This window comes from Crinia signifera, chromosome 8, assembly GCF_055691185.1.
Source record: "Crinia signifera chromosome 8, ASM5569118v1, whole genome shotgun sequence".
NCBI classification, from domain to species: Eukaryota; Metazoa; Chordata; class Amphibia; order Anura; family Myobatrachidae; genus Crinia; species Crinia signifera.
In genome coordinates, this window is record NC_139224.1 from 58,573,993 (window position 1) to 58,585,923 (window position 11,931).

Here is an 11,931-nt window from a genome sequence, read left to right on the forward strand (position 1 = left end):
CACCCCCATGCTTTACAGTAGGTATGGTGTTCTTTGGATGCAACTCAGCATTCTTTCTCCTCCAAACACGACGAGTAGAGTTGTTACCAAAAAGTTCTATTTTGGTTTCATCTGACCATATGACATTCTCCCAATCCTCTTCTGGATCATCCAAATGCTCTCTAGCAAACTTCAGACGGGCCTGCACATGTACTGCCTTTAGCAGGGGGACACGTCTGGCACTGCAGGATTTGAGTCCCTGGCGGCGTAGTGTGTTACTGATGGTAGCCTTTGTTACTTTGGTCCCAGCTCTCAGCAGGTCATTCACTAGGTCCCCCCGTGTGGTTCTGGGATTTTTGATCACCGTTCTTGTGATCATTTTGACCCCACGGGGTGAGATCTTGCGGGGAGCCCCAGATCGAGGGAGACTATCAGTGGTCTTGTATGCCTTCCATTTCCTAATAATTGCTCCCACAGTTGATTTCTTCACACCAAGCTGCTTACCTATTGCAGATTCAGTCTTCCCAGCCTGGTGCAGGTCTACAATTTTGTTTCTGGTGTCCTTTGACAGCTCTTTGCTCTTGGCCATAGTGGAGTTTGGAGTGTGACCGTTTGAAGTGTTGGACAGGTGTCTTTTATATAGATAAAGAGTTCAAACAGGTGTCATTAATACAGGTAACGAGTGGAGGACAGAGGAGCCTCTTACAGAAGAAGTTACAGGTCTGTGAGAGCAACAAATCTTGCTTGTTTGTTTTTGACCAAATACTTATTTTCCACCATAATTTGCAAATAAATTCTTTAAAAATCAGACAGTGTCATTTTCTGGATTTTTTTTCCTCATTTTGTCTCTCATAGTTGAGGTATACCTATGATGAAAATTACAGGCCTCTCTCATCTTTTTAAGTGGGAGAACTTGCACAATTGGTGGCTGACTAAATACTTTTTTGCCCAACTGTATATATATATATCATAGTGTCCAGGGTGTGCAGTTTAGGGCCCTTCCCCCGAGATTCAATGTCCTGCCAGCCAATCAGCGCAAAGCCACGAAAACCGCTGTGGATTGTCGATCTGCCGCCGGGATTGGCAGAACGGGTCCAACAGCTTCTAAAGTCAGGCCCGTACTGCAGTGATCCCACTTCAATGCGGTCGCTAAAGACAGCATTGAATAGGAAGCCGCCGCTATTTCCCCCATCGGGAACAGCGGCGACACATTTAAGGAGCAAGTTCTTGGTAAGAGAGTAAGAGAGTCCTGCCGCATTCTCTCAGAAGCCGAAATAAGGGGGAGACAAAGCCATTCACGGAGACTCAAGCTACTGGGGCAGAATATAGCACCCTAATGAAACGAATGAACCTGGGACCAATACCAAAAGATTTCATGGAACACCCACTGCACAGAATCAAATGCTTTAGCAGCATCAAGAGAGACTATGACGAAGTGGAGGAATCCCCATGGGAGACATGCAACTGAGAGAACAGGCGCCTAAGGTGAAGCATGGCAAATCTACATAGCATGAACCTGGTCACCATGTACAATTTGATCTATTACCTAATTCAGTCTTGTGGCTAAAACTTTAGCAAGGATTGCAAAGTCTGTCACCAGAAGGAAGATTAGCCTATAGGATTCCACGTAGCGAGGAAGTAGGTTTTGGAAGTACCACTATCAGGGATTCAGACATGGACCCAGGAAGAGAACCTATTTCATAAATCTGATTGAAAAGTCCTAGGCGTATAGAACTGCTTGTGCTTTTTATACAACTCAATAGGAATACCGCCTAAACTCCCCCCGGGAAGGAACTGATGGCTATTATTAATTTATACTGTAAGAGGTGTGTCCAGCATAGACCGTGCTTCTGGAGCCAATGTCGGAAGCACCACCTCCGCGAGATATAAGCGGGTTTCAGATACAGTGTGGGATTGACAGGCGCTATACAATTGCTGATAACATACGAATGTGTTGACAATATCAGAAGTTTGTGTAACTGGATCCTCTCCCTGTGCAAGAATCTCAGCCATTATTACTGAGGGGCGATCCGCCCCGGCCAACCTAGCCAAATAACTACCTGGCCTATCACCATTGGCATACCTGGCATGAGTAATTTGCAGATTCAAAAAGAGATAACAATAAAGCGCTCTGTATAGACAAATGCCAGTCTGTTAGAAGTTTTAAAACATATTGTTTATAAAAATTTGTCATTAGCGCTACTTTTATACCTCTTTTCCTAATTTGCAGATTGGGATGCAGTTAATATCCCGGCGGTCGGGATCCCGGCGTTCAGAATCCCGACGCCGGAATCCCGACCGCCGAAATACCGACATATTCTCCCTCCGTGGGTGTCCACGACACCCCTGGAGGGAGAATAAATTAGTGTGCCGAGCGTAGCGAGGCACCGGGCCCGCTGCGTGGCGAGCGCAGCGAGCCCGCAAGAGGGGGCGATCCATGTCCCCCCCTTGTCGGCATTTCGGCTGTCGGGATTCCGGCGTCGGGATTCTGAACGCCGGGATCCCGACCGCCGGGATTCAGTACTGAATCCTGCAGATTGCCTTACCAATTAATACCCCTTTTACACCAAGAAATAACCCAGGTCAGCATTGGTGTAAAAGGGGTCAACCCAGGTCCAGTAACACTGGTCTCCTACCCAGGTCCTGACCAGGGTTGAACACTGGTTGGACCTGGGTCGTGGGCGGTGTAAATGGTACCAACCCAGGTTGGGACATCTGGGTAGTGCTGAAAGGATACCAGAAGTGCTGGATGCCTTTCCACAGTGCGCTGCAGTGGCAAAATACAGCAGCCAGGAAGGATACGGGCAGTGCACACAGAAATCATAATTGGATGCAGTATCATTTATATTATTAGATTTTTTTGGGGGGGGGGGGGGGGGGGGCACATGGGAGATTCGGTCTGCTGCTGCAGTGGAAGGGGCTGGGGAGAGCACATGGGTGATGCTGCACCTTTATACCGCTATGTGCGCTTGAGCAGTGAATAAAACTTTTTGAAAAATATTTTACTAAATAAAAAAAAATAAAAACATTTTTCAATGCTAACTAGTCATGTCTTTTAATTTTTATTTTAAATCATTGAGGGAAAGTTGGATGGCAGTTTATCCTAAAATGGACATTTTTAATGTCAGCCATAGGGAAAAGCAGTGCTGACCCAGGTTCAGTGTAAACAGTGCAGACCTGGGTCATAGTGCTGTGTAAATGGGGTATGAAGCTGGGTCCAACACTGGAAACTCCCATGTTCAAAGACCAGGGTCCGACCAGGGATTTTGGTGTAAAAGAGGCATAAGCAACTCCGCCATGCCCCCTGCGCAGCAAGCCACAAGGCTCTAGATTCGGCTGAACCGTCCGCCAGGTAGGCCACCTCTAAATTGCGGCAAGAGACCAGCAACAGAGAGTGGTCTCAAATGTAACAGAACAAACTCTAGGTAAGAGATTTCTGGTCGATTCTAGAGAAGGAGGAAAGTGGCGCATAAGATAATTGATATTTTGACAGATTTCTCGTCCACCAAGGATCAACCAGGCTCATCTCCTCGATCATGGCTGCAAAACAAGCCCCACTCCCTCTAGAGCAGGGGTGGCCAAACTGGTCCTCGAGATCTACCAACGTTCCACGTTTTCCATGTTACCTAGCTGGTGCTCAGCTGTAGTCATTACTGACTGTCACATTTTAAAACATGCTGCATTCATTCCTAGTATAGATCCACAGGTTGCCTGGGAAACATGCACCGTTAGTCGATTTCGAGGACAGGTTTGGCCACCCCTGCTCTAGAGACCGCACCTGTCCTATTTTTTTTGTCCAGCAGTGGATCCAGTACGTTATTGAAATCACCCAGCAGAACCATTGAGCTTCCAGGAAAAAAAGGGCAATGAATTCCGCTGCTTTCTTTAGGACTTCGCAAGTAAACCAGGGGGGGGGGGGGGGGGGGAGATATCTAGCAGCAATAGCAGAATCAAGCTTCGCTTACAACTCACAAAAACAAATAGACCTCCCAGACCAGTCTGGACCTGCTCTAGAACAAAAGGGGTATTTTTACATTCTTAAAGGGAGACACTTATTGATGCAGCTGTGTATGTGGAGTGGTAAAGCCGCTCCACCCAGGGTTTCTTGAGGGCCAGCAGTCTACCTCCCCACAAGATGCATCTCTCAAAAGGGGTGTACACACGGGGGCGATCTGTGCTATTTTCTAAGCAATCTTACTAGATTACTTTGAAACTAAGCACAAATCTCACCGTGTGTATGCCCCGGGCGATCCCGATGCGCGGGCCCGCACATCGGGATCGCCTGATTAGTAAGTCAGTGCATGCAGACGCAATCTAGTAAGATTGCTTAGAATATCTGCATGTCTGACTGCGTGTGTGTGTGTGTACAAGACGCGATCACTTCCGCGATCACGTCCTGAATCCACTCCCCCCTCATCACTTGTCCCCTCCCCTTGTTTTCCCGCGCGGAGAGGGACTGAGGGAGACGAATTTTGCCGCGCGGCTGCCTGCATCTACAGCCATTGCCGGATGCCCGACCGCCTCAGCTTACCAAGGTATATTGGCTGCACAATTTATGCCCTCAGAAAAGGAATCCTCCCCTCTGGGAAAATCCGCCCACTATTTACATTTTTGTCTTAAGTGAAATTGCTTAGCACAAAACTCTGCGCGTGTATGTGCTCCTATGAGGAGATCTTGACACCAGCGAAATTGCTTAGCAAAATAGCTAAGCAAAATTGCTTAGCACAGATTGCACCCGTGTGTACACCCCTAAAGACATAGAACATCAGCTGCATACTGCTTCATCTGATGCATGACTATTGAACGCTTCAATTAGTACATTCCAAGAAAGTATCTTATCACCTAACATTAAAAAATAACAACAGGTAAATAATAAACCTGAGCTCCTCCTGAGACCATAGAAATAGAACACAACATCAAATTTGAAAACAGACTACTGTACTGGGCGTTATCAGGGTTTTTACTACATTTTCATATGCATTAAAGATCCATCGCCACATAAGTTGATGCCCACCCCCCTCCTCACCTGCTTCCGGGCAGCATCCTACTGTGCTGCCTGGACCAGTGACAACCTCCTCCCTGCAACAGTCAGAGCAGGAGGCTGCCAGGCACCGCAGGAGGGAGAGAGCCACTCACCCCCCCACCTGTTGCCCTTTTCAATTGGTATGATTGCAATGTGTTGCAGATGTTCTGCAAGGGCTTGGTACATCCCACCCTCAGGGCTGTTTCACACAGTACGGTTCCTGCCGCACGGTGAAATCCCGTACGGTCAGGGAGCCGCGCCGCACTCAGAATTTTATAATGGCAGGGATGGCCACAGCCCGGCAGCCGTCCCTTCCAGTGGGGGGATCCGGCTGCAGCCGTGCGGCCGGGCCGTGGCCGTCCCGTGTGAATGGACACAATAGTGTCCATTCACAACTGCTGAGTGCGGCACGGCTCCCTGGCCGTACGGGATTTCACCGTGCGGCAGGAACCGTACTGTGTGAAACAGCCCTCAGTACGGTTTATTTTTCACAAGTACGGTCTCATTATTCATTAGACACACCTTGTATGTGGTGTTGCAGTAGTTCCAATATGTTACCACCTCATTTAACCAAGTGGACAAAGGAAACAAAAACAAATACCCAACTTATACTGTATCATAATCAGTGAATTTCAATCTTTTATAAACAATTTACTTTTCACTATACTGTAAATACCTTAAAAAAAAAAAAAAATACATATTACACAACATAGTTACAAGCAGCAACTACCTACTTGGTCACATCGGGTATGCAAACAGGATGGACGTTCTTTCTCAATGCTTCAATCCAGTTTCGCCGTATCCCAGAAGTCATAGCCGAAAGTGTGAAAACACCCTCGTTGGTCTGCAAGGAACAATGGAGTAAGAAAATATAGAATTAGCCCAAAATCCTTTCCACCCCAGTCTTCTGGTCCTTTATTGTCTGCTACGGTTAGTCCCCTTAAGTAAATTTCAATAATGCAACATCTGCAAAGCAGCACAAAACTGCCCCTTTCAGACAGCAGTAAAAAAAACGGTATTTTGCTGATTTTTTTTACAGTTTTAAAAGGGTAATCTGTGCGGTCTGAAAGGTGCAGAGTGATTCTACAGTTTCAAAAAAATAAATAAAAAAACACCGGTTTTTGGAAACGGTAAAAAAGCAGGGTCCCCCCCCCAGGTACCTGGACGGCCAGCCTGTAATCCAGGCAACATGTGTCCATGCCTCGCTGTGGACAGGGGAGCCGGAATCAGATACTGCAGCATGGGAGATGAGACCCCAGTCTGGGGGTGATGATACGGGCTACAGGTTGCAGGCACTCCTCCAGTCTCCCCAGTGCCACACAGCAGGGGGGGGGGGGGGGGGGGGGGGGGCTGCCTAAGACCACACTGGCTTTGACCCTGTATTTGAAAAGTTTCCAATAACAGGTCTGGCAGGTGATTATGTTAAAAAAAAAAAAACGCAATATACCGTTTAAGAGATGCGGTGTGAAAGGGGTTTTACCTGGCAGAACCATTTTTGGAAAACATTTCAAATACAGGGTCAAAGCCAGTTATGCGCCTGAAAGCAGCAGTGATCTTTAGCTACCGATCTCCACAGTGACATTAAACAGGAAATCCCAGATGATAAGTAGTGGGACTTGCTTACTTTTTACCCTTTATCCTAGAGGGCACAATTTCAAACAAAGCATTAACATAACAGACGACCACAAGTATTATAAAAGATATATTCCTGGAAACGGGTTTGGTATGAAAATGATGACACTCAGAATGCCAACATCTATTATGTAGACAATATAAATATGTTGACCTTCTGACTGAACATGTCAACAATCTGAGTGTCCACATTCAGAGTACATCCTTTGGGAAATCATTAGGGCTTCAATACTGTAGAAAGGAATAGAGCATCTATAAAGAAGTGATAAACTTATCTATCCCCTTGTAAATCACATTCATCCTATTATGAACATCAAAGATGAAAGCGAGATTTTGTTTAAAACTGCATCACAGTGGTACACTTGCCATCAATATTGCAAAATTCAATACTTTGGGGGGGGGGGGGGGGGGGGGGGGGGGAACTTAATCAAAAGACTCACAACACTGAAACCTTAAAGTAAGAAAAAAAATGAAAGCATTCAAATGAATAGAAATACCCCAAAAAATGATTATATACCTAATGACAAACAAAAGGACATGTTTAAATTTGCAATTTCCATGCTACTACCATAATTTTTACAAAATTATGATACCGACTAGACTCAATTATCTAGTGGTAGATGTATAAAACCTTGGACACTATTACATATGCTCCAAAGACTTTATACGCATATCCTAATTAAAACGGTATATCTTTTTAATACATAACTAAAAGGTTTAAAAAAAAAAAAAAAAAAAAAAAAAAAAATCAGACACCACACACGTGGTGAAGAAAAATTTGAAGTGTGGGGTGGTCAAAAATGTATGCTGCTAATTAGGAGTGGAACATTCCGTATAAACATCTACAGCATGAAGGGTATTTTATGGATATACAAACCGAATATAAAAAGGTCATAAAAAAAAATAATAATAATAATTTACTTTAAAAAATGCCACATTTTATATATTAATGTAGTGTTTAGCATAGAATTCCTAGGGATTAGGTAATGTGACACTCACATGAATTTGGAAGCCATAATTCCTCTGTACGTTAAATTCAGGCACGTCTGTGCAAGTCCGGAGATCAATCTCTCCATCTAAATCATCTGCCTTCGGTGAAACAAAAATAAAAAAACACAGTTGGTGTTAAACCCTGTGCGCTCATACATGGTGATCGGCAAGCTGGTTTTTCATTATGCTATCTTTCAATCATGTGTACATTTAGGCAGAAGGACTAAACCCTTTGCTTTCATGCAATCACAAAACGCAAATCTGGATCCAGTGAACACTACTTTCAGCGGACGGCAAAGCCAAGAGCCGAAGCTTGCTTGCACTAGCATATTGCTCTACAGCATGAAATAGGCCAGAAGCAAATATTGTAGACCATGTATTCAAAACACTCAATCAACCAAAAATTCCTAAATACCTCCATAGCTGCGGACCATAGAAAATGCTTTCTGTATGCAAGTTATCATCCAAGGAGGAATTTCTGATTCCCGCACATATACAGATTCAGCTCCAGATAACATTCTCATACAAAAAAAGGCTGCTCTAGAAACCTCTAACTTGAGGTATGTCTTTTGCCAATATGTATGTATGTATGTATGTATGTATGTATGTATGTATGTATGTATGTATGTATGTATGTATTCATACATCTGGGTACAAAAGGTGTTACACAAGTTTATTGGGTTAAACAGCGTCTATGTCAACAGTCAATACGTCCACTACTATTGATAGACAGTCAGAAGGTTGACACATGAAAAATGTTGACATGCATTAGTTTAAAATGTTGACACAAGCAAAAAAATAGACACAAGAAAAAAGGTTGACAAGGAAAAAAGATGACATGAGTTTTTCTTCTTAAGTGACTTGTTCATACTTTACCATCCCAGTCGGCATAGAGGGAGAATATAATACTGTGCCAAGTGCTGCGTGGCACCGTGCCCGAAGCATGGGACGCAGTACACTAGTACGGTTCCCACGTCGACAGAAACAGGTTCTCAAAAAACCCATGTCAACCTTTTCCCTTTGTCTACCAATTGCGGTCAAACTATTGACTGTCAACCTAATGATCCACACCTGATAATAAAACATTGTGGCATCTCACCAGCTCAGAAGACGAACAATTAAAAACAGACATGCGTCGGTTTTAAAGGGTTATTACTTCATTTCCACCATGGCATTAAAACCACTGGGTGGCGGACATTATTTATTAACATTTATATAGTGCCAACACATTCCTTTGCAATTTACAATTGTAATAGGTCACCGATTTATTTCTTAGACACTCCATAAGTATTTGCACAGTGACCGATTGCCTAGGTGGACCCAATACTAGAACTGGGTCTGAATAACAGGCACATATAGAGACAGCACGACAAACTGGCTGGTGCCTGAGTCATCAAAAAACTTCAGAGGCCCATACACACTGGGCGACTTTCATGTGAAAGCCGCTCACTCTTCTCGTCTGATTGGCTTTCAGGATGAAAGACGCCCAGTATGCACAGGACAGCGCTCATCTGCTGGCATTACCAGCAGGTGGACGGCTTTCCATAGCGCTGCACTATGGAAAGCCTTCCAACCCCCGCTGACAGCCGCTAAGTGTGTATGCACCAATTGGCTTCCCCCCCCCGCGATGACAACGGTCACTGCACAAATCGCCCAGTGTGTATGGACCCTTGAGATCCAAAAATGATTGTATAGAGCCTAAATAAATGAAAAATTACTGACTTTATAAATTTATCTACAACTTTTCATTTGCACCTGTGGGCACAATGCAGGTGCCACGGAAATGCAATTCTAGAATAACTCGAAAGGGGGCAGATGACCCCAACCTGGTGCCTCCAGAACTTTTTGGGAGGCTTGTAGAGAATGCTGCCCAGCTGTTCTTATTGTAAACAGCACACAATCAGAGTGTGGAGGCAGCAATCTCTTCTGGTCTCCCAGCTTGCAACCAGACAGTGAGTGTCTGTCAGCATGCTGATAGATTGGTGGATGGCTACATAGACACAGTAGATCTTTCGAACCACACCCGTAAAATATGTGGCGTTCATAACAACATTTCTGCAGTAAGTTAAATATTGCAACACAGTGGTCTTTGTAACCACTAGCCTAGCACGGCCGTATAGCACTGACCAGGAGCTGACATTTTACCATCAACCATCGGCGGGAGCGGCTGTAAACCCCCCCCCCCCCCCCCCTTGTGGCACCAGTATATCTGCATTAATAGATAGACAGAATAAAGTGCATAGTCTCTATTAGCTTCTACCACCTCTGACAGGAGGCTATTACACTTATCTACTACTGCCCTTCTGTGAAGTTGTTTTACCCTTAAATTTCCCAGGCACCTCCTCCCAGCTTCAGCGCATATCCTCAAGTTCTAAAGGTGCCCATACACAGTTCGATGATTCCATGTGTTTTGAACTTAAGTTCAAATGCATTGCATGTACCGTCTTCACGAGACTTGCGATGCGAGCTCCCATGCATTGCATACACAAAATGCAAAGTACAACAATTACTCGCAGGCAGTAGTTTTTGTACTACAGTAGATCGCATATAGTTCAAATTGCTCGCTGTTTGGTGTATCGCATGCGATTTTAACTAGATGCGATGCAATCTAGTTCAAAACGCACCAAGCTCACATCTCACTATATGTGGCCACCTTAATACATACATACCACAACAAGGGTCCGGCACTTTACACTGCCACCAGCTCCACTCCACTGACCTTGGCCTGGGTGCCCGTCTCCGGGAGGGTCTCTCCGGTAAATAGATACTTTGAAAAAAATGGATGTCACTCCAGGCGCTTTTAAAGTACAGTTTTTACTGTATGTCAACGGCAGGACAATAACCTGATGACGGGCCCCGGCCCGAAGCGCCGTTGACATACAGTAAAAACTGTACTTTAAAAGTGCCTCGAGTGACATCTATCTATCTCTATATCTATACACACTTGTGGTGGATATATGGGTCAGAATGTAATGGAGGCAGAGTTGTCAAAATGTGTGAGTTTAGCGCTTAACTCACACATTTTAGCAACTCGACCAATGTTATGGGAACATGCAAAACGCGCATATTTCCCGCAATCTCAAAACTCAAACGTTCTCACAATGTGTAGGGATTAGGTTTAGGGGGAGAATACTCAATGAAATGCCGCTGTATCTACTTCTCATGTGAATACTTGGAAGACATTGCTGCAGCTGCCAGGAGACGATAAAGCAGCACTAAACCACCAGGGACCGTTTATCATGTCAATATGGTCACTGTGAACTTGCTGGCACATGCCAACATTTTCACAATGACCTTATGCAAGTCAACATTCCCGTCAACCATTCATACCACACCCACCTGCAACATATGCCTTGTATATACAAACTTACATATAAGCCAATGACAGAATTCTCCATCTCCTGACTCACAAAGTGAAAATAACCAGTGACCAATAACCAAAGTAAATGCCAGATGCCATCCCATTCATAACTGCAAGTATGCAAAAAGCCCACAAAACATACATAAAATAAAGATATAACATAATAAGTCAAACACGTTTACTTACCTCTTCAGCATTGGAGTCCCTGTAATATCGGAGGCTGGAATCTGTCAGTACAAACCAGTGTTTCTTCCACTAACAAAGTAAATAAATATTTTAAAAAGGTGTAAATAATGCAATATCGCATGCATTCACATACTAACCACTTTCCATGCACGTGTTTTAGACTGTAATCACAAACTGCTCTTCCACATACAAATGCTATAGGTGACATCTATATGTATGTAGTACTGCTGCAATACAGATAGGATCTATCATTGGCACATGTCTAAAGCGGCAGCCTCAGGAACACAGTGGTATAACACAGAAGCAACACAAAGCTGGATCAATGGTTAATATCAAAGAGTTCATCTTACAGTAGCACCTGAGCTACAGTAGCACCTTTATATATAAAATAAATATTTTGTGACTGTAGTACTGCAATTACAACCAGAACATTCTAAAGTAAACACTCAACTGTAATAACAACCAGAACGGTCTAAACCTATCCCAGATATTGGATATTATTATACAACTTAAAACTAGTATATTGCATTAGCCTACAGCATTTAAAAACACATTATAATGGAGTGTGTCCTGGTCTTTACAGCCCACACCAGTTCTAGGGCACAAAACTCAGCAAATAACCAATACGGTGTCTTAACAACCCAGGTATGGACTCACCTCTCCATTGCCGTCAAGCAGGGACATCCAACCCTTCTTGAAGTTCAGCAGGTCTGGCTGTAGGGAGGAAACACACATCGACTGCAACTGAACATTCAGCTGT

At 44.2% G+C, this 11,931-nt stretch overlaps 1 protein-coding gene across 3 annotated transcripts in view; it reads right to left on the reverse strand.

Annotated features, from left to right (window-relative positions):
• Positions 1 to 11,931, reverse strand: part of TRIOBP (TRIO and F-actin binding protein) — a 50,389-nt gene that overhangs the window by 34,028 nt on the left and 4,430 nt on the right. Inside the window, exons 2-5 of one of the 3 annotated variants that reach the window (XM_083156495.1) lie at positions 11,829 to 11,885; positions 11,172 to 11,240; positions 7,634 to 7,723; positions 5,737 to 5,846 (exon numbers count right to left, since the gene is read on the reverse strand). In XM_083156495.1, the coding sequence (XP_083012621.1) occupies positions 5,737 to 5,846; positions 7,634 to 7,723; positions 11,172 to 11,240; positions 11,829 to 11,885 (326 nt within the window). Of the gene's footprint in view, positions 1 to 5,736; positions 5,847 to 7,633; positions 7,724 to 11,171; positions 11,241 to 11,828; positions 11,928 to 11,931 lie in introns of all 3 variants that reach the window. The other 2 variants (XM_083156494.1, XM_083156493.1) reach the window with 2 other exon arrangements.